This window comes from Mastigoproctus giganteus, chromosome 9, assembly GCF_048544385.1.
Source record: "Mastigoproctus giganteus isolate SK-2022 chromosome 9, ASM4854438v1, whole genome shotgun sequence".
NCBI classification, from domain to species: domain Eukaryota; kingdom Metazoa; phylum Arthropoda; class Arachnida; order Uropygi; family Thelyphonidae; genus Mastigoproctus; species Mastigoproctus giganteus.
This window is the reverse complement of record NC_143583.1, coordinates 109,237,997-109,262,092: the sequence shown is the minus strand read 5'-3', so window position 1 is coordinate 109,262,092 and position 24,096 is coordinate 109,237,997. Positions and strand designations below refer to the sequence as shown.

At 36.2% G+C, this 24,096-nt stretch overlaps 1 protein-coding gene across 4 annotated transcripts in view; it reads right to left on the bottom strand.

Moving 5' to 3' along the window:
- LOC150080630 (nephrin-like) overlaps positions 1-24,096 on the bottom strand; it is a 382,937-nt gene that overhangs the window by 82,232 nt on the left and 276,609 nt on the right. For all 4 annotated transcript variants that reach the window (XM_090381105.1, XM_090381106.1, XM_090381107.1 and 1 more), the window contains exons 8-11: positions 23,243-23,454; positions 15,528-15,615; positions 6,545-6,681; positions 2,344-2,497 (exon numbers count right to left, since the gene is read on the bottom strand). In XM_090381105.1, the coding sequence (XP_090237231.1) occupies positions 2,344-2,497; positions 6,545-6,681; positions 15,528-15,615; positions 23,243-23,454 (591 nt within the window). The remainder of the gene's footprint in view (positions 1-2,343; positions 2,498-6,544; positions 6,682-15,527; positions 15,616-23,242; positions 23,455-24,096) is intronic.

Here is a 24,096-nt window from a genome sequence, read left to right as displayed (position 1 = left end):
AAATACTTTTCAACCCGCAACACAGCAGGTTATACCAAAACCGCCCTACTGCTAACCGACCGTTAGGTGTAAGAATAAGATATCTTTTAGAAGAACTTAATCTGACTTTTGATAATATTGCAAATACCCCTCTACTTCTCTTTGCTCCATTGAGCTTTACTCCACCTTCCTATGATTTGTTCCTTCATAAATGGGATAAATCTGCACTACATAAAGAAATTTCTTGCAATGTACCAAGCAATAGTGGAGCAGTTTCCAAAATTCGTTGTAGTTCATATAGATGGACAAAGAATGATGTCCACGTTGGAATCGCCGCAGTTTTTCCGAACACCACATTGGCCTATCGACTGTTACATGAGTTCAGTATATTTTCCGCCGAACTAATGGCAATTCAGGTTGCACTGAAGTATATTGAGTCCTCCAATACAACAGTATAATTTCCTCTGATTCTCTAAGTGCACTTCAAGCCCCGGAAAACAACATGAACATCAGCCACCCAGCCGTAAAAGAAATAACGAACTCTTTATATATCTTATCTGAGCTTGGAAGAATCATACATTTCTGTTGGGTCCCAGGACATATGGCAATTCCAGGAAATGAACTAGCGAACAATACCGCAAAAGCGGCTGACTTACCACCCGATGACAAGTGGACAGTTGCACATCAAGACTATAGACGAATAATCCAGAAAAAAAATGCATGTACCAGTGGCAGTTAATATGGCAAAACCAGCTTAAAAATAAGCTTCGAAGTATCAAGCCAAATCTTGAGCAATGGCCTTCAAGTTTCAGTCCAATTTGACAATAGGAGGTAATATTAGCTCGTCTGCGAATAGGTCACACTAATATTACCCCTGGTTATCTTTTAGGAGGGGAGATTCACCCTCAGTGTCATCACTGTAACACAGTGCTTCCTTGTGGACTGCACAAAATTCGCAACAGAATCTCTTCACTCCAGTAACAACAGAAGAACCTCTAACACTCACTTCACTTTTGGGCAATAAAACAAATGGCTCAAACATTTTTACCTTTCTCAAAGCGATCAATGTATACAACCTCCTTTAGCTAGTCAAAAACCAGTTTTCTGACTCGCGATCTGTAAAGAAATAGCATATATAGTACCATAGGTATTGCGCACTACGGCAATAGATGCCGATGAGCCAAAAACAATTTCCAAACAAACGCGTGCTAGGGTAAGTGAACATTTTATGATGTAAGATAAAGTGGCAAGTCTGATTTTATATATATAATGTATGGTAAAGTGTGCAGTCTGATTATTTATGTGTATATATGGCGGAAGTTGCAAAGAAACATTCTAAGGAACATATAAACAAGGTCATTCTTCGTATTGTTTGATTTGCTATTATAGCAAACTGAACATTGTGAAGAATTTTTTTGTGAAAACGTGTCTGTTTGTATCGTTTTTAAGTCTTCATTCTGCTATTATTGCTGAGTTCATTGATGATATTAAGATTTGAAACGGATCCCTAAAATGAATTTATTAGCTGCTTCACTGTTTGCTGTTAATTTAAAATCTAAAAAATCTCGGGAGACTCAGTGGTGAGTTTTAGGATAATTGTATCAATTTGGAAACGAAGAGTGATCGATTCACCTCCGACTGCTTTCTCTATGTGATCAATTGTACCATAAGAAGAGTTCATAAAAGTTGACCTAAATACACGCAAATCATTAGAGACGTAAAAGTGCCATACATCTACAGCCATAAACTGTTTGACAGACATTTCCGGTAGTTGTTTACGTTAAGTAACATGCAGTAATAACATGAAGTCATCATTCTTGATGAAGATATTGCTGGCCACCTTTGTGGTTGGGTTACCATGTGGGGAATGTCTTATTAGCAGACAAAGATATCTTTGCACCCACGCCCGAAGAGTCTAAATATCGTTGTTAACCGGGCATATTCTGTCATGGCAACTACTTTTAGCTGAATAATTACTGTCCTGGAAACAAACCTGTATAGGAGTGTTTTCAGAGTTTTTTTCTACTCTTTCTACTATCGTCTATTCTGCATGGTTGAAATAGTAAATGAATCTCACCGTCATCTAGTGAAATCCATGCTGAGGAGAACGATGGGTCAGAACTAAGTTATTATCTTTTTATCAAAATTGCTCAAGAACTATAGAAGAAGGTGCGAAACTCCTGAGTGATTTAACTTAGTTTTTAACATTTTTTAGCCATCGAGATCAATATTAATTACATTTTAACATGCTATTATGTTGACTCGTTGCTATTTCCAGCAATTAAAAATTTAATTATCCTCATATTTGTATTTTAAACTACTTAAAAGATAGAAACACAGAAGTTATGATGAATGGATACGTACAAAATACTGCAGTTCTAATGAATGCCACTAGAGGGGCCCACGTCGCGGAATTGTTAGCTTCGCAGCGATATACGGCTTTATTATCACTTGCTTCTACTCGTATAACTAATTCACTGGAAACCCCACTCCTGGTTGAAATTAAAGGCGTGCTGATCTGCAAGAAAAGCAAACAAAACAGTCTTAAGTAGTCCACACTTTTTGATTATTCTTCTGACATGGATAAAATATCTGAGAAATGAATTGACTCGTGTGTATCTACGAAGTAATTTGATGTTTATAACAAGTGGAATCAATAAAGAAATGGCGAAACTGTAGAGAAGGGTAATTGGATTCGCTTTTCTTTGGATAGCTGTTCAATTTGTTATTTAATAAGAATTGCATTTATGAGATTTCCTCTTTTTCCATCTCTATTTAAGGTGATTGAATATATTGTAGAAACCGAATGAAATTTAAAATATTCCAGGAAAGGCCACTTCTAAGGAAATTTAACTAGCATAACAGGACTATTTGAATTTATTCTCTTAGATTTAGCGGGATCATTCAGGAATTGTACCTTTGAGAATCCTCAGCTTACAGAAATTTTAAATTCAGTGGCATTCGATAATAAGCAATGATTTTTTTTCTTTGTAATGGCAAAAAAAAACTTAAAACGAATCTAATTTATTGAATCTTGAATCTCGAATTTCTAATTTAAAATATTTAAGTTCGATAGAAGCACCAAAACGATACAATATTAAGTGATCTTTTCAATATTAAGTGAGCTTAGAGGTTTCAAGGAAGCTCTAACTTACATTTCAAAGTACCTTTTTTAGTAAGATGACTATGCAGAATTACAGAGGAAGTCACATTACCCAATTGTGATTTGAACATTACATTAAAATTTCCTTTCTCTACAAGCAATTGGAATTTTGCCTTCCAAGAAGATTCTCTTTTGTTCTTGTGGATTGTTTTGGTTTTCTCTAGTCATTTAACTTGATGGAAACTTCAGTATATCATCTTGGTACTTTCTTCTTTTAGAAAGTTTTGGAAAAAACGTATGTGCGTGCTTCTGGACTAACATCATTATTGTTTCCTCTCATGTTTTTTTTAAAAACTATTTTTAGATTTGTAAGCTCCTTTTGAAAATCAGTACTGAAAAGAGTGGATTTTCCATTCCTCTTCTCACTAGTCCAACAAAATCAGTAGAAACGGTTTGTGATGAAACGTATATGACCTGTTTGTATAAATTTCAAATTTGTAGTTGACTTTTCGATCTTTATTTCTAGAGAAAATAACTTAGCAAAATGAGGCAGTTATGAAAGAAGGGTGATAGATAAAATGTCGCTGGAGATGATATAGTGGGAGAAACATTCTATAATTTTTACTAGGAACGGGTTTCAGGATATAATTAAAAGTCTTTGATAAAGCGCTAATGTGGGAAGAAGTCCATGAAACGCATCTAGATTTCTGTCGAAGAGGAGAGAGACAGTAGACAAAGCGTGAGCAGCTTTCAGTGATGGATTGTTGGAAATCCATAAGAGCAAAACAGTTCTCAGAAATAAAGAGATATGGGAAAAGAAAGCCAGTGTTAAGTTTACTTAGAGTGAATTTGTTGAGGAAGAGTATCTGATGTGAAATGACTACGGGCAACTGTTGGCCAGATACAATTATGTAATTTTTCATTTTATGGTGGGTTGAGATAGCTTTCAAAGTGCCACGCTTCATTTATATTTATATTGAATAGTATATTCATATTTAGAATTTTTAGAATATTCATATTTAGAATATTTATATTGAATAGTATAACTCTTAAATTCCATATAGGACCTTTGATTACCCTTAGAGAAGAAGCCAAGTCTCATGCATAACCATTTTCACGCAGAAATGTGGCGTGCTTTGTGGAAGACGGATTTTAGAAGCTGTGGCAACCATACTCTGACTAGTGATATTTCCATTGATTTTTCTATCGTCAGTAAAAAAAGTCTTGGCTCAATTTTCACATCAGTCGATGAAGGAAAAAAGTGAAATTTTCAGTAACCATTGTTATTTTTCATTTCTCATTTTTAAACTCAAAACGCTAAACATTAATGTTTTGTGTTTAAACTGCTAGTACTACTAGCAAGCCTGTTATGCAAATCTGCTGTTACTACTTTATTCAGTAATTATAGCGAAATAATAGAGACGTTTTAATCCTAGCATAGGATCTTCCTCAGTACCAGATATAAGTAATCAAGATAAAATGGACTTGGCTTTTCGAAGTTGAACGCTCCTTCTAATATTTTGGCCAAGTAGTATACATAGACAAGCCTCAGTATATTGTACGACCTCCATTTACCTGAATTGCAGCTTGAATTCGACTTTGCATGGATTCAACTGGTGGCCAACTTGTGTAATATAATTTCAGGCCATTAGTTAGTAATAATTCCTCTTGTTGCTTCAATGGTGTGGGTAAAGAAGTGTTTGCCCGTCTACTATGTTTTAAAGCTCCCCATAGAATTTAAAGTGGATTCAAGTCTGCAAGAGAGAAACAGATAAGTAATTACCTACTTTCATTGTCCCTCATTTTTTAGAATAGATCTAAAAGGATGAATAAGTTGTATTATCATTTTGAACGTAGCCATTTCCTTTATGATTTACGGGATTTTCATGGTTTGATAATTTTTTTTCAAATATGCAGCAGCCTTCTCTTGTCCTTTGACACACCACGGACTCAAGCCATGGTGTGTCAAAGGACACACCATGGACTCAAGCCATGTAATGAGAACAATCCAGGCATAATTATTCTCATCCCATAGTTTGTTTAGTAGGAACAACACATGACAGAACCATCACCGTATGCGATTGCCTCTATACTCAATCTTCCATCTGTACAAATGAGTGTAAATTTGGATTCATATGATCACAATACTTGTTTTTAATCCTCTATAGTCCAGTCGCGTCGATTCAAATACGTGAAGTTATTTTACGATTTTTTTTTATTGAAACGAGTGGTAGGGTTATTTATTTATTTATTCAAATAAACATATTACAGGTGGTACCCATTGAAATGTAAAATTTAACTACACATCTTAATACACCCATACATCTATCTTTATATGTCTATCAGAAGATCACCAGACTGGAGTTGTCTTATTGGTTTCGGTGAACCTGCAGCAGACAATGCATTTCTTCACAAGGAAAGATTTACATTTCATGAGTGAAAAAAATTTGTAGAGACTTTGGTCTACAATGGCAATCGAACCTTAGACCTTTTCCAAACTGGTGAAAGAGCAACATCAATTTACACCGTAACATAAGGTCACCATGCAACTACCAGATAACATATCAGAAGTTTCCACTGTGTCAACTCAAATTCTCCTCTAGATACTGGCAGTTTTCAAAACTTGAGTGGTTGTACGGTGGCGCTATTATTCCGCGAATTAAATGATCAATCTATGTACTTTAACCGGGCTTGGTTTACTACAAAAAAGGGTAAATCCACACATTTATAAGGAAATTACTTCTCACTTAGGACATATTTAGAATTTCACGGATTTAATTACTTTCTGGCACAGGTAATCAAAATCACCATATTTGAAAATTAATGTGTGCATAACGGTTCACACTTCAGCAAGTAATGTAACTGGTTATTGTTTTTTTTTTATTTAAATCCTGCATTTGTGTTTTATTGCTAACATTAAAAATTATTAATGACAATGCATTAGCTCAGAATCTTCGAATATTATGGATTAATTGTAATCGCCTGCCATTTTTAGGTATTTAATACTAAACATATCATAAAAGCGAACCCATACGTGCAATTTATTCGACTGTTATTTGATTATACGAAATCAGACCACAGGATTTGTAGTCATTATCGAATGCGGCGAATTAGAATATCTGTCGAATAAAACAAACGGTTCTCCAAATAACCAACCACCAACTCATTCATAATCAATATAAAATAATTAAATACCAATGTCAACTGGCGAAAGAATAATTCGCTTTAATACAGATGGAGTTTCTGATATATTTAAATACATTCAATTCACAAAATTTCAATTGACACAAATAAAAGCAACGTATCTAATGCTAAAACAATTGAGTTCGTAGATATATAACAAATAAAAAAAAGCTTTGGTCCAGATTAAGTTCTCTAAGCTGTAAACTTCGTAACTACACACTTATTTTGAAAGTCGTAAAGTGTAGCAAGATAGACAAATAAATCAGAAAATTCAATTACCTCTCTTTCATTCTTAAACCAGCGGAGTGTGGCTGGAGGATTTCCTCCGAGGGCGACACAATTAAACCGCTGAAGATCCCCTACTCTCAGCGGTGATCCTTCTTCGTAACCAATAATAGTGGGTAGATTGGGAGGATCTTTTGACAGAAACATTTGCAAGATAGAGTAACTGCTTGGAAACAATTTAAAATATAATCACTTTTTATTAAAAAAAAGTTCTAAAATGGAAACCGTGCAACACTATTAAAGCATGCAGTTATCTAGGAGAATGAACTTTGTGGTAGCTAAGTTCATTAAACATTCTTTAAACCATTAAAGCAGAAGATAATTTTGCCATCTAAAATAAAATACGGTGTGTGGAGGTTGGCACGACAAAGTAAGTCGATTTGGAAAGGAATCGAAAAGGAGAAACTGAATTAATGTTTCCTCTTTGCGATTTTACTGCATAATAAAGATTTCATCCAGTTTCCATTTAATGTCACAAGAAATAACCACTTTGTCTGTCATGGCATGCGCCTAAGGTCCACATCATTAAAGCGAACATCAAATATAGATGCGCAGTTCAATATTCTCCAATTACTTTTATTTTTAACTTTTCTGGAAGATCAAACGTTCTCGTCCTAGAAAATGAAGAAATTTGAAGAAAAGCACGAGCTGCAACTAGGCGCCATTAGGAGTCTAGTTGCTGGAAGCTAAAATGCTTGTGTAAAATGACTTTTAAGATCAATCCTTTTTTATATAAAATCAATTATTTCAAATATACATTATTTTAGAAAGCGAATTCCGAAATTGAAAGCTATTCATTTCACCATGTATGGTGTGGTTATTTTTTGTTAATAGAAACATTTCATTGTGCAGCATGTTTCGGACGTGGGCAGTTATTTCAGGAAGCAGAGGCTGGATTGCATCTGAAAATATGAAATCATTACGTAAACTAATTCGACTTTGGATTCTGAAAGGCAGAATACCTTTGTATATCATGCAACTGTAATTATGAGTAGCTGTATGGCAGCAGTGAACGATGATCACAGATCGTGCTAAGGATGATAATTTTCTTATTTTCAGAAAAGCTAATGGCCTTCACACACTGTGGACTCGTATTTGAAAAACAATTCCTTATTTATCACAACTGAAGCGAATGGGTTTCTTAAACAAACTCAAAGAAAAGAGTTATTATATTGTATAACTTGCTTATAGATAAATAAATAACAGTAAAATGTGAATTCTTGTATTAGTTTTGCGCATACCCGATTTATGTATGTATGTATGCGCAAAACCCTGTTTACTTCCAGTTGTCAAGACTACTGGATTAGGATTAAAATGGCAGACCCACTGCGATGAAGCATGGCGCACTATGGCCATAGATGCCGATGCGCCTAAAAAAATCCCAAAATTATTAAAAACTGGCAGTATAAACAGAAAGAAAGCTGTGTGTGTGTGTTCGAAACAGATCTCAGAACAGCATGGGGAAGGAAGGTACAAGAGTAAAGGAAAGTACCGCTACAGTATGTAGACACCTTTTCTCATCGGGATTAGTAGCACGTCGCCCAAGGAAAAAAACCACTTTGACGCAAAAAAATGAAAACCCAGCTTCTAAAGTGGGAAAAAGAGCATGCTAGTTGGTCTGAAGATCAGCAGAAATGTGTTTGTTATTTACTCTTATGAATCAAAATTCAGCTTGCGTGGTTCGGACTGCCAGCAGACTGTTAGACGAAGAAGAGGAGAAGAATTTCATCCTCACTGTATCGTCTCCACTGTGAAACATTTTGCATCTCAAATCATATGGAGCAGTAATTCACATTGAGGAGTTGGTCGTCTTGAATTTTTGAAGGGTACAGTGAGTGCCGAGGTTACAAGGACATTCTTGAAACAAAATTACTTCCTGCAATTCAGGAGTTGCCAATTGCATTTTTTTCAGGACGTCTCTGCTCCATGTCATAGAGCCAATAAAATTAACACTACTTCATAAAATTAGCAAACGTTTTATATTTATCAAACGTCACACTCTTGCTTATATAAAAATTTCTCAGTATTTACTGTATACAGGAGCAAAAATGGTTGAAGGATATTTCAATTCGCAAAATAACGTGGCCTGGGAACAGTCCAGACCTCAATCCAATTGGAAATTGTTGGAACAGAATGGGTGTTTCAGTAATGCAAAAGAAACCAAAAACACTTAGAGCTGCAAGAGACATTAATGCGTGTTTGGTACCACGAGATTTCCCAGGAATCCATTCAGAACTTTATCCAGTCGATGCCACGATGATGTGCAGCGGTCATCAAAGCAACGGGTGGGCCAACAAAATATTAGTGTGGTTTTTTGGTTATATAACTGCCTGCCGTCCTATTATGAGCAAAGTCATGGAAAAAAAAAAAAACACTGCTTTCTTAAATTTTTATAATTATATGAACCGTACGCAACATGATGTTATTTGGGAGAAAAAGTATTTATTTCATTGTTTATTTACCCACAAGGCATAAAAGTAAATTTTTCCAGTTACAGTAATAGTTTCATGTGTGTATTGTTAGCATTATACATTAGCAGTGGCAAAGGGTAAAAGAAAGCAGCATTAGCCAAAAAACATTCTCTCCAATAGTTTGTTTGTTCTTCCTTGAATTTATTTAAACTATCAACTTTCACAACAACAAGTGGAAGTTTGTTCCAGCAATCAACCACCAGCTGGCTAAAGGCAAACCTTCGCACATCTATTCTGTAAAAATCCTTCATCAATTTGAATTTGTGCCCTATCATATGTGTGATCTGGCCATGACGAAAAATTTCATCAGCATTGAGCTTTCCCATTCCAGTGAAAGCCTTAAACATCCCAATCAGATCACCTCACAGGTGCTTAGATTCCAAGCCTTTCTTGGAAAGAGCACCCCTTTTTTTTCCGATCACCAATCTTGCTGCCCTTCTACGTACTCGTTCCAACAGTTCTAAATCCCTCCTAAAATGAGGTCTCCAGACCTGTATGCAATACTCAAGGTGTGGTTTGATCATTGCCTTATATAAAGGGATAGTCACCTCCTTATTCCTGCTATTAAAATTCCTGTATATAATTGACAAGACCCCCATGATCTGCTGTGGCAGCCTGTCTGCATTGCTCATAAAACTTCATATCTGATTGTATAATTACTACCAGGTCATTTTCATTTTCTACCACCTTAAGTGCAGTACGTTACTCTGGGGTTACTGCCACCCATATGCAGTACTTCGCATTTATCAATGTTAAACTTCAATTGCCATTTCTCAGCTCATCTGCCTAACTTTTCTAGATCCTGTTGCAGTAGCATACTGTCACTACTGTTATTAACCACCCTCCCAACCTTTGTATCATCTGCAAACTTGGACATTAAGCCTGATATACCTTCATCAATACCATTGATAAATATAGAAAACAACAATGAACTCAGCACCGAACCCTGGGGGGGGGGATTCTACTAATAACATAAGTTTAGGAAGAACAATGTCCATTGATTACGACACTCTGTCTTCTCCAACTCAACTATCCCTTTATCCATAGCAGCAACTTGCCCTTAATGATACACTATCCCAATTTATACAGCAGTCGTCCATGTGCAACAGTATCAAAAGCTTTCTTGAAATCCAAGTATGTGATATCAAAATTATATTTTGCACCCAGTTTCTTTGTGATCACATCGTAGTATTCAGTCCAATTGATCGAACTTGATTTCTCCTTTACAAACCCATGTCGTGTCTGAAGTATAATTGCAACCTTGTTTAGATGATCCTGCATTACTTCTTTTATCATTGACTCTATTATTTTTCCTTGAACAGAAATTAAACTTACAGGTCTGTAATTACTTTTGTCACTCTTTGATCCCCCCCCACCCACTTTGTGAATTGGAGATAAACTTGCACATCTCCCGTCAGCGGTGGACTCTCCTGAATCCAAGGATGCTCTCATAATTATGGATAATGGCTGGTTTACTTCCTTCGCGGCCTCATTTAATATAATTGGGATAGATCCCATTCACCCGAGGTGTCTTTCTTATGTTTAACTTCAACAATTTCTCTTACACTTTTCTCTCAGTTATTACAAAATCTCACCTTCACTTCACTACAGAATTCCTCATGTGTGGATGTAGATGCAAAATAATCATTCAGTTTGTTAGCTACCTGGGTCGGGAACAATCGAACTATTGATATGAAATGGACCAATCTGATTGATCCCCTTCCTTCTAGAGTTTATATAGGCAAATAAATCTTTCTTGCTTTTCTGTGCATCCTTCGCCAAAGATTTCTCGTAATCTGCCTTCGCCTGACTAACCTCCTTTGTGACTTGATTACAGACTAGTCTGTATCGCCCGATAATTTATGTATCCCATTCACTTTTCTTCTCTGCCATGAGTTTCACCAGTTCATCTGGCATCCATTTAGGCCTATACCTTTATTTCCTAGTCGGTATGAAAAGTAATTCCATGAATGCTTCCCATTTAGAATTTGTTGATGTTAAAATCATCAGGTGGTCCCACTGTATAGAATTTGTAAATTGTTTGAGACCACTGTAACTACCTATTCGAAAGCAAGAACCCTCTCCTTTACCTTTGATGGTAGTTACTTCTTTAAGGCCTCCATAGCCGAGTGGTCAGGAGCGGGAGTGCAGTAGCACACGCTCTTTGAGTAGACCGGGGTTCAAGCCCCTGACTGCTGAATACAGTCGATCTGCCAACCCGCAATGGACCAGCGTGGCAGATTATGGTCCATTTCCCTCAGCATGAACTGTTGAGGAGGCTTCCATCCTGCAGTGGGTTGATAATGGCTGCACTTTACCTTTTTCCTTCTTTAAGTAAATCCCAAATCACGCTGTTTGTCTCGTTGTTTTTTGGTGCAAGGACTACCTAGGCCATATTGCACCTTTAAATCACGAAATTTACAGATAATATACACAGAGCAATATGGCCTTAGTCGCTGATGCTCCTAAACCCTGCTACAACAACAACAACAAGTTACTACGCGGAGTTTGGGGATACCCCGGTGCCGCTTGACACTGAACACTATGCCACTATGTCCAATCAGGACGTTGTAGGCACCACTGCAAACAGATTTTTCTGTTTTTCTCTGAAACAAGTAGCTTCCGAATGGGCAGGCGACTGCCAATGTCCAATTTTTACAATTCCCTGCCAATGGTGATGTTTGAAATAGAGCAGTTCTGGGCTTGGTTGAATTCAGGTGTTATTTGCTTCACATGGATGCCCAATTTTTCGTCCAGTCCATCTTTGAGTACGACGGCATCTCTTTTGAAGTATTATTTGTCTGCCACATTTACGCCTTTGAGATGGATCGAAGAATTTGAGATGCGCCGCGTTTCTTGAATCGTGGTTTCTGCTAAACGCGCACCCATGATAAGACCTTTTCCAAAGTCTGATATTTCAGACGTTTTTCACATTCTGGCTTCAGATTACTGTGGTCAAACAGCCTGTGCAATCTTTTATATTCAACAAGACAACACATCATCATCACCCCTCCTCATAGTTTTCTTTTCATCTATTTGCATTTCTTCTGTCTGTGACTGTCTTAATACAAGATTCGTATTTTTTGGCCAAATGTGTGTGTGTGTGTGTATGTCGAGTCATTATTGAATGAATTATTCGTAAACGAATGTAACGTTAATGTAACAAAAGTTACTATTCAAAGAATTACATAATTCGTAAAAATTAGTATAATTATTTTAAAGCTGTTATTTTAATGCTGGCCGCTAAAACGCTTAAAAAAAAATCTCGATTCCAGTAGCCTACAGTATATGCTGTATGTACAATGGTAGTGAGAGAGAGTTTTGTGGAATGACCTCAGTGTGGCATTACCGATAACAACAGATGCGTCTACGATGATACCTGATTACTTCGGTTTAAAAACACGCGGAGGGAGGGAGAGAGAGAGGGTTCTGTTATTGGTTTCTGAAAAGTAATCACGCAAGTAGGATTTAAGTTGTAAAGAAACTAATATATTTGATATCTTTCTACGGAAACGAATCAAAAGCAAGCTGAATCCTTAAAGCTGTACACCAATTTTCCATCAGCGATTTTTAAATAAATCAGAAATGAGTGATATTTTTAGATATTTTGTAAACATGTGGGCGACCTGAATCATCTTACATTAGGTACGGTTTGGATAATGTTACTGATCACTGTGCGGGATGAAAACATATTATAATATTCTTTGGGAAATGCAATAGATGGAAAAAAACCAGAAATCTTTCACAAAATTTTAAACAGCAAGGTTATTATTATTTTGAAAATATTAAAAATGAAAAAAATGAAAATATTATTGTTAGAAGAGGTTGTGTCACAAAGTCAGCTCTACGAAGGGGGAATCGCTGACCAAATGGAGGTCCAACTGCTAAATTAGATACAAAATATGCACGTTATGCAAATTAAAGCTGTTGCGAATCAAAGGGTATTTGAAGGGAAGAGCAAGATTGCAAGATTCCTTGTTGAGTTACTGCCAATGAGGCAGCGACTCAATTTCGTTTCAGCTGAACCAGTTTGGCTTCATTGTGATATGGAAGTCGTATACGAGTATGAAGGTTGTATTTTTGATGTATATTTATTCTTGTTATGCATTTCGGAAAAGCTTTAGTTGTAAGTCTAAGTGGAAGGTTATACTTAGGAATGTTTCGATAATGTTGTCCATTTAGCATTCATGGTCACTGTCTTTTTCAGTGGACTTAATTCTTTCACGTTGCAGTCTTGTTCATCTTTTCTTCACGCAGTGACTGTTAATCGGGCGACAGGAGGCCTTCATCCACAAATCTGTCAAATCGATCATAAAAATATATGTTCAATTTACAAATACGATAGGTGCCTCATTGACCTTAGTTTGCCTCAGCGGAAATCTTAAACAATCAAACCTCTTTGATCAGTTTCTTCGGTAATGTTCTACTTTCAAATTAACATCCTGTCTCAAAAAAGAGATCTTTCTACCTGGGCCCTAGAAAATTGTACTTTCTAGTAACTGTCAGAATTTTCCTATATAATCTAGGTTGGATTCGTTGGCAGCACAGTGCTTATAATCGTTGTTCTCCCCACACTCGCTGGGGGGAGGTGTGGGTTTGAATCTCGTCGACGACGCGAGGAATTTTTATTGACTTTTTTACTCCGTGGCTCAGTTAGTCGATCAGCAAGTACAGCAAGATTTTTATTCTCTCCCAGGAATTCAGCTTTTTCGTCCAACATAACATGAAAACCGACCAGAAAACATATGCAATTTATGGACATAACACATACGTGGGTAAGGTTGACCTCGAGTAACCCTAATACGACTCTTTTTCTTGTATAATATAGATTATTCATTCCGTGTAAAGTATGTCTTTCCTCCTATCAGCATGCTAAATGCTAAAATAGGCAGACACGATTCTAAGTTGAAGACAGTACTTGGAATTTCAATAATACTCTAGAAAGATTAAATAAAACTCAGTACAGGCTTGATTGCAAGTTTGATAAATAAGATCGATCGATTTATTCACGAACAGGGATAATTAGGTTACTAGAATTTACTTAAATTTTCCAAATATAATGTTTAATTGCCTTATTATTGCCATATTAGCATAGTAAATAGTGACTCGTGATATTATTATATTTAAACATAACTTATATGTCGAAATATTATATTTCGACATAAGTTATGTGCGAGATTTGTTCTTTATGTCTTTGTGATAGATATAAATGCCTTGCGATGCAAACAAACCACCCTTTGCGTTAGAGGCAGTTCTAGGCTGAACGTCTCTAGCCAATTCGAACCTAGGCTGGCTAAATATAGTTTGTTGAATGCTCAGTGAAGCATGTTTCCCTTTTATAAATTGCGTTTTCTTAAAAATTGTCGACATTTCATTATAGGAACGAGAAATCTCTCTTTGTGCTTAATATGTCTTTCCAAAATTTCAGAAAAACCTTTGGAGTAAGTGGTCCATATACGAGAGAAATTTCGAAAGGTTCCTGTATGGCATAGCCATTGTGATAATGGTTTGCGTGAGTGGCTTCCCGTTAGGTGTGTCACAGCTATCGATCGCACGTTGTATATAACTGGAAAGCACTCGAAGCCATTCTTTAATTGGTTGTGACACTCGCGGGGGAGATTTTCCTGACGAGTGGAACTTAATATGATTTTATTAGTCTGGACAGGATCAAGTCTCACGATCCATAGCTGAGAACTGAATGGACACATCTTTTCTCTACGCCTTTACAGTCGATATTAGCGTTGCAGCTAATGGGAGTTCGCTGGAATGAACAATATATAGTGACAGAATGGTATAGGAAATTCTGAAATTCCTCTCGTAGTATCCTTGAATATAAATCAAACAAAAAATAGCAGCCTAAGTGAACTAAAATAAAATATCTTATAATAATAAAACACATTATTCGAAACAGACCCGGAACGAACATGCTTGTTCAAGGATCTGTTCCGAATTAACAATCATTGCCGTAAGAGCTTCATCACACTGGGATACAGATCTCAAAATTGTTAAACATGTTCGAGCTTGTTTAGAAAGTTTAAAGAAAATATTTCTTTAAAGAGACTGATGGCAGGAATAGGCGTTTGGATTGGGGACTGGATTGGAAATATTACCTTAGGTGACATTTGCTGACAGGTCGTGATGATCGTAATATTTTGACAAAAAATAAACTTTTTGGGTTAAAAATTCTCTCCAGTAAACAGAATTAACAAAAAACCAGTATGATCATAAATTCGATAAGCGATAAAATAACACTACTTTAAACAACTGGAGTTCAGTACATCATAAATTTGTTGTTTTTCAGTTAAACCTTCAAAAGACTTTGGTGTATTCTAAATGACAGTTAACAACAGGCCATTTTCAATGCTTTTCACCCATCTGATCTCCCCTCTCCAACCAATATTTTTAATGGATATTGTACCGTTTAAGTTTTAAACATGCTGCATGCATGTGTTGGCACGGAGCATTCACTTTAAATCTATCTACGAGTTACTAAGTGGTTTACTTACAGACAACCCGTAAGGTATGTGTGTGTGATACTTTCCTCTGGACGGATGAATTCTCTGCAGAGCAGACAAAAGTCTTCAAGTCGGGCTCCTAGAAACAGCCAGAAGTCTGTAAATAGGATGAGCTCAAAGAACAGTACTGTTACAATAGCTATTGAAAATAAACACAAAGTCTATGTGAATACAGTATTTGAACATCCATAACAAGTAATACATTTCGATACATAACGCAAAATTTAAGTCTTTTATGATGAAACCAGAAATAAATACAATAATTTCATTTGATAATTTAGAAATAGTGAATAACAGAAACATATCTGTATGAATTAATTATTTGGGCCTACAACAGCCTTGGGTTAACGTGTGGGCACGAAGTTCACATCGGTTTGGAGACCGAACTTCTTCACAAATAGACTAACCTTACAGCTCGGCAATTAAAGTGTCGAAATAATTATTTGGTCTTTAGATGAAAAATATGATGGTAACTGGAATCTTTAGAAGCGCTTACAAAGTAATAACACCTATGAAAAGTTTAAATAAAAGTTCTATGATTCAAGTGGATTTAATCAGTTATTGGTATTGTCTCCAAGTATCTATGATAGGTAGCGAAAGCAGTGGTGTAACTATCAACAAGATCACTGTAATATTTGGAAATGGTATGTGGAGAAGAAATGCAAGATCATCTTTGGGAAAGAAGAATTAGAATAAATAAACATCGTGTTTTAGATTAATTTATAAATTTTATAAATTATTCCCGACTGGTAATTGGTCCTATAGAAAAACATTGCATTTTCATTGTTTTCACGAGAAATTCGCGTGACATCATCATTACAGAAATTTGTTACTTCATAGTTACTCATAATGGTCAATGTATTCTGAATAATACACGACCAATTTTAATAATATTCATTTCCAAACAACTTGAAAATAATCCATTCAACAAAAAATGTATTTTTGGTGATAGAAAATCTAGATATCTAGAAAATTATTAGCTATTTCATTTCACTCTTTTAGCAGGGTAATGGACACAGTTCTACAGTTCTCTGTTTCATTATTGTAATGCGATTTTATATCACGTTACGTATAAAAGTAAAATCCAACTTATGATGATTATCACTGTGCCTTCCAGTGATTCTATCTATGTACAATGGCCATTCTCTAAGGAGATTCTTTGACAGAGCCATAATCGATAACCAAGGGCTAAAAGCCATTATTATTATTTTTAAGATTTTACGCTTCTTTCTTTACGTTTAAGTAAAAGACGCAAGGAAAAGCATCTCAATTATCCAAACTGCTCGAGAGATTTCAAGTCAAATTGTTTAAGTATCTCCTTAAAATCAATGGGCATCTGTAATTTCACCGCTCGGATCATGAAGAGCAGTTAAGACATACTTTAATGCGACTGGGCAAACGAAGGATGTTATTTTGCCTTTAGTACTTACATAAGATATTAAACAGCAAAATAATTTTGTTATCATCTGTTAGCTTTTACGTTTCTCCAAAGATACTCTTCAATCCAAGACATTAAGTAGCAAATTGCATAGTCAAAACAACATTACTAAATATTTCACAAATAGAACTTGTAAGTAAACTGAAACTGGGCCTATTTATTGATGGATTATATATTATAATTAATAAATTCTTTGAAAACTGGCTTTTAATATAATTTAATAAAATAGACACGTGTCATACGCGGTATTGAATGTTTAATACACTTAAATAATGTGGCAACTCATTGTAAATAGATGGCAATCCATAATGACCATAAATTTATCAGAAAAACAGAGTATTTCTTAAGAGGGGGCGGTTAAAATATGAATAAATAAGACGAATATTTTTTTTATAAAATCTTATTGGCACTAAGGATCCTTGTTATAAACTCTGTAACTTCCCAAGATATTTTACCCCTCTATCTAAACATTTCTTCCGTCTTTCTGGCAATTTCCTAATGATTTCGAAGAAGTATGGATGTTGTTAGAACTGGAATTGCACGGTTTCTTTTATGGTCCGAACAATCGATAATCAGAAGGTATTAGTTTAAGGGGGTGGAGAAAGCACCATCCATTTTAGATCCCTCAGGGTGTTTATATCGCTGTATCTGTGCATAGCCAGGATATCGTTGGATTGTGACTTATTTTTGAAAATATTGTTCAATTTCCCTTATTCTTCAATAACTGCAACTGTAATCTACATTTATAGTCTTTTGCTCTGCAATAAAATCAATAAGGATGCACTTTTTGCTTCCTAGAAAACACTAACCTTTTGATCACGGAGTTCGTTTGTCATATTTTTAGGACTTTCATTGAAGGCTTTTCGCCACTTACGATTGCGATAAACATTCAGCGCCATACTGAGTTTTAAGTCTGATAAAGATTTAAACTGGTTCCACGTTTTCGTTCGACAAAAACATTAAAACAGTGCAACAGAAGCTGGCACTTCCTTTCCACAAATGGAGCTGAGTACTTATGAAACTAGTTCTGAGTACTTTTGAACCATCTTACTAAAACACAATAATCGCTTCCAGGGATATGTATAATCCATGGGACTAAATCTGACATTGTTCTTGAGAGATGCAGGCTAAAAACCAATGTCCATATTTAGGTAAAATTTTCTAGAACTGACAGGGATCGGATTACAGTAAGGCTAGCCAGAGCCATGAAAGAAGCAGAAGAAAGTGAATAGAAGTTGTACGCCAAGTTCCATGAATTAAGAAAAAAAACATTTTTTTCCACCTGCAGCATCCATATTCTGTTTTAGGCTGAGTAATCAGACCGAGTGATGATTTATGGACCCTAATAACTCCGTATACGGATCTCCATTTCTTCAAACACTACTGATTGTGGTGAAATTATTGAGTAGTGTTTGGAGGGATGTCTAGAATGAATCATGCCCCAGTGTTAGCATCTTCACCGTACGTACATTTTTCCACTACAGATCTGGGGCCTAGAGCGACTGACCTGTGTGCGTCTTCCCCCACCCCCGACGTCCCTGAATAATGAGATAAATACCTCGTATTAAGGTACAGCTTCCATTCTGCCTTTCAGTTTGATGAAGCGTTCGTCAATTTTCGCTTAACCTTATACACCATACAGATTACTCACGTTCATAGTTATAAGACTGATTGGCATAAAAATGCTTAAGATGTAACACTGTTTTCACTCGTATAGGTTAAGAGAAGTCAACAAGCAACGCATAACATAAATTTCTCATGAGGGACTATTTTCACACAGTGGTCGAGTCGATTGGTCGTGGTTGTATGCTTTTTTTCCTTCTTAAGGATATCTCGTCGGTTTTTCATCCTCCAAATGGGAACACCAACTAAATTACAGAATCATATACCAATGATTCGTGGTCTTAATTGTTTTTGTTGCAGTGCTTATTCTAAAAATGAAAAAAAGGTTCCTGAAGAGCAATTAATCCAACAACGATTTGATTAATAACACGATAGAGAAATTACTATATTTACAAGTAACAAGACCAAGACTCAATATAATAGCTTGTTTTCTTTTACAGAATTTTACTACAGATATTATTAAATAATTAAGGTTTTCACCAATATTTGAAAAGTCTGGATTTTTGCTGCAGTAGAACTGAAACGGTTACCAGAAGGATGACTGGTTTGGTTAGTTATTTCTAGTAGGGTGAAAATCCCATGTTGATGTGTGTCCTTCACTACATCGTGTTGACAAATTGCTTATTTTCAATGATGGTCAGTTTGTTTGTTTTCGGGAATCAACTGACTCTGCTGTGCTGTAAAAAAAAAAGAAAAAAAAAAAAGTTCTCGACCACCCTGGAGACTTGCAACCAGCGGGGCTCCAGAGTTGATAACTCTTTATTGAGAGAAAAACTCAAATTTGGGAGGTGAGAACAGATATTTTTATGGATGATATATACTACTCTGCCAAACATTCAGACATCATCAAGTTTAGAAAAACGCGTTTTAATGAAAAAAATTAATAAGGTTTTTGCCCTAATGATAGTATCAAACAGTCGTGAAGCGCTTTAGACCAGCTTTTGGTAATATGCAGCGGGAATATGCGTCTATTCCTTCAATGCAGTTTTAAGTTCAAGGGTAGAAGAAGATATTGATCGCGCTCTGATCCATTGTTCTAGTTTATCTGAAAGGTATTCGATCAGCTTCAGGCCTGGACTCTGGGCCAGGCTGATTCAAAACGTGCTTCGAGATGATATTACTGTTTTGCCATTATCGTTCTGGAACATGGGGAGACTCATTTACAAGAGCGTCCAGAGTTCTGTCATCACAGAATTCTCTATCTCATTGTACGTCCAAAGAGCTGCCAGAGTTTTCGCACCACAGAGTTTCCTGTCCCAATGTACGATTTGCCATTGGTGGTTTTAAACATCACTACCAACGGGTCGAGTCTAAATTATGAGACACCGCCTCCCAACTTCATGGTGGGCACAATGCATTGCGGTAGATGACGTTCCCCGGGGACGCTCGATCGTCTGATCTGAACACTGTGCACCTCGATTCATCGCTCCATAAGACCAGTTTCCGCTGTTCTACGGTCCCAGAACGATGGTCTGGGTACTGCTGCATGTGACGTCAGGAATTCATTGAAGTGATGAGCTTGAGAAAGCAGCTCTGCCATGAAAATCCATTCTGTGTACCAGTGGCGAAATTATAAATTCTGAGTTCTCCCGCAAGAATTTCGAAAGACCCATGATGTACAACAATCATACTTGATAAATCGTTCATACCCTTACTCTCCGACTTACACGATGATGAACATGGTGGTACGGCCGTTTCGCCACTGACATGTAGCTCCTTAAGGACGCATCTCTGAATATTCCTGTAGACATCTGAAGCTCCAATGTTAACATTTTCCATAGGTATCTCTCTCTCTCTCTCTGTTTGCTTTCACTCGTTTTTCAGAAATTGACGGTTCCTATCCATCAAACAATTGAATTGAGGCCTTCCTGATCTTTATGCACAACTACATTGCGTCATTTGTTTTTCACTCCATCAGCAACGGTTGACTTTGCGGCTGTTAGGCTGAACTTGTGGCTGTTAGGGCGCAGCGAAAAATTGCTGATATGGCATCCGATGATGAAGCCTGTTTGAAACAATGTAAACAGCTTTTCTCGACTCATTCTACTTGTTTCGATATCAATAAATGAAAAACAAAACATATCTGTGGTTTTAGCAGTACACATTTAAATCTGATTTTTCTTTGAAACATTTAATTGCCACTGTTCACATCATTGGAGGGCTGTTCTAACAGGATGATATTAAACTTCGAGAATAACACGTGGTTACGATCCTTACACGCAGTGTGAAAAACATTGTGTTCGAATCCCACCAAGACGGGAGGAATATATATGGTCTTTTGTGAATGTGGCTAAGTTAATCTGTCTTCGGGTGAGGTTTGCCATCTAACAAAATACGAATAACCAACCATAGAAAACACGGAGTTTACAGAGAGAATACACTGATTCCTCAAAGTCTTTGACGCAAAAACGAAACAATAACGGTTGCAGCAAACAGGATAGGTACTTTAAAATAAATAAATAATTTTAATTAAACGGAAGTGTTTTGTTTTATATTTCCGCTTTTGGCAAAATAATTCGCAAATCCTGGCAACTTCAATAGCGCGCAACGTTGAAAAGGTGCATCAAATTACGCAAGCGCCCTCTGATCCAACACAGAAATACACTGTATTTCTTAAATATTTAAAACCATTTTCTACTCTTGCCAGAATTCAGAATTATATTTATATTTCCTTATGATTTGAGAGTGTCTGTATCTAATTACACCATTTTCACTTTGTTATTCTTTTACATTTAAATTTCTCTGTCCACTTAATCCTTACAGTAGATTATTCCTCATTATTCGAGTAAAAACATGCCAGTGAATTTGAAATTTCTTCATTTTACTGGTACATAAGAGATGTTTTATTTATAACACGTTATAATATGTTATAAATAAAATAAAAATTCCATCATATCCTTTTCTAACACTGATGGACATTGTCCCTCAGTACTGGGATAAATGTGAGGAGGTTTGCCTTCAGTCAAGTTCCTTGAATAAATTCAAGGGATGGACTGTTGAGATGAGTAGTTTTTTTTCTTTATATGCTTGCTTTCTTGCATTATTTGTCATTATTCATATTAATGTGGTTGCAATCAGGAAGGGCATTTTTGGTGTAGTTCTACTGCTAAGATAACTTTAGACAGAGATATAAATATTAAAGAACTTAAGTTTCCGAGATGAGATTATATGCTATTTTAGAAATAATGGTAATGATATCTTAAAAGTATTTGGCACTGCTTTTACACATGCTCGTTGTACTAATACGTTTCTCTGGCTGCCATGACGTTGCAAATTGTTTACAGACTCCAATTTAAAGTTTCATTAAGTAGATATGCTGGAAGATTTGCTTCCTAAATTCTTTTATTTACGTCAATACTCTTGCACTGACCCATACAAGTATGGGTCAGTGCAAGAGTTCGAGACAGCAAGTCCTCAGTGGTCGTAGAAGACTTTGGTTGAGTTGCCTAATCGTATCTGTCTAATCGCCCACATAGCAGTAAATATCATGGTTTTGCAGAGGCGAAATGGCTTATAAAGGTTAGGCTTTCATCCCATGTCAGTTTAAGGTCAGTGTAGGGTGAAACTTTTTTTGAGAAGAATATCTCCTAGTCTACATCCTTAATTGTATTTTGGAAGTTTCAACGGCAATTTTTTTAGCGCAGAAAGGCTTCGAAAAAATTTCACCGGTCACAAAAAAGGAAACGAACTAAGATTTCCCTTTCTGAGCAAAGTAGGAATGCCCCTATTATGACATTCCGCTGGGCAAGGAATCTGTTATAATTTAATTTCCTGTGAGGAGATGTAAAGCGCAATAAGATATTACCTAATGTAAATTAGTGTTGATGTAAATCGGAAGTAAATATTTTTTTTTGTCACGTGATAACTACGAAGAGCAAAGAAATTTTTTTATGAAAAAAAAGCAAAGAAATATTACTTCTTTTGAGTCATCTATTAGGGGAAAAATACCAAAAAAAAATTGACACTATAACAAGGTTAGGTATGACTAAAGCGACTAAGGCTATGAGACATTAGTATATTGTATCTGTAATTGCGTGTATCCTTTGGTCAGTTTGCTGGACGAAAAGTCCGAGTTTCGGGGGGTGGGGAGGCTATGTAACGCTCGCTTGAAATCGATTGACTGAGCCAAGTTGAAAAGAGCGTCCATAAAAATTCATTGAGTTATTGACGAAATTTGCATTCACGTCTTTTCCACCCGGTATGGGAAGGACAGAGATTATACCAACTGTGCTACCCACAAGGGCTATTTTCAGCGTGCCGTTATATTGTGCTAAATTATTTAATTTAAATAGATCGGCAGGAAAAGAAAACATCGTATTTATGCACTAAATTTTATAAAAGTCTAATATTAATCCAATATTTACAGACAGGTCTGAAAATATCGGATTTATATTAGACGTTTATACGCTACATGAACAACGCTTTTCAAAATTCATGATATTTTTGAAATTATTGTCTTTTGAAGAATGATTGCATTTCACGTGAAGTAAAATTTTAGCGGCTCTTTTTGAGAATATATTTCACAGTTTGCTTTTTCGCTATCAGTTAGCTGTCAAGCTCGAAGTTTCGCAATGCGCATCCTACCGACATCACTGGAACACCTGTAGTAAGAAAAATAAAATAAATATATAAGTAAGTAAGTTACCTGCCTGGTGAGTGTGATGGTCAAGTTCGAGGAAGATATCCAGCCATCGGACATGGTGGTTGTTTTCTCCTCCTCTCCCGTCACAGGATTTCCATCGACCACCCACGTTAGCTGAGTTGCAGGATTACTAATATCGGCAGTGCATTGAAAGGTAACTGTCTCTCCTCTTCTGGCCTCCGTAGGTCCTAGAACTGTGACCCTGGAAGGAGCAACTGAAAAATAGATTGTCTGAGAAACTACTTTTTTACTGAAAGTTCATTGTAATATCTACTGGGATCTAGTTTCTTGATTACGAAGGAAGCGATATTTTGTATCATGCCCTTACTCCATATTACTTTCTAATTACGTATCCAATTTTTAACTATAAAATTATAATTACATACCCAAACTCTGAGCTCGTGTTGCAAATTTAAAATTAAAAACAAAGATCTCAATAAAAATAATTTGAAATCGCTCTGTAACACTAGAATATTCGCAGTAGTAGCTCTGCATAATTTGCATGGGTAAGCTCGTGATCGCGTATATAAAGTGGAGAGAAAACTGAGAAAGATCAGAGAATAGAACTGATTAAGATATAACTATAATTAAAAGCACTATTATCCCTCGATATTTACCTGTATGAAGTGCATCACGTTCCGAAACCTATATGGATCCCATCTCCTCAAGGGTTATGATGTCCAGGCAAGTAAGAAAAGGGAGAAGACGTCATAAGAGAATAATTGGTCAGTGAGTGAGAGACCACAAATGTTGAGACACATCCCTTTTTTTACTTGCCTAGCCATCCTAACCACCGGGAGGAGTTCAAATGTGATCAAAGGATCGGAATAGGTCCTGGAACGTGATGCCCTTCACAC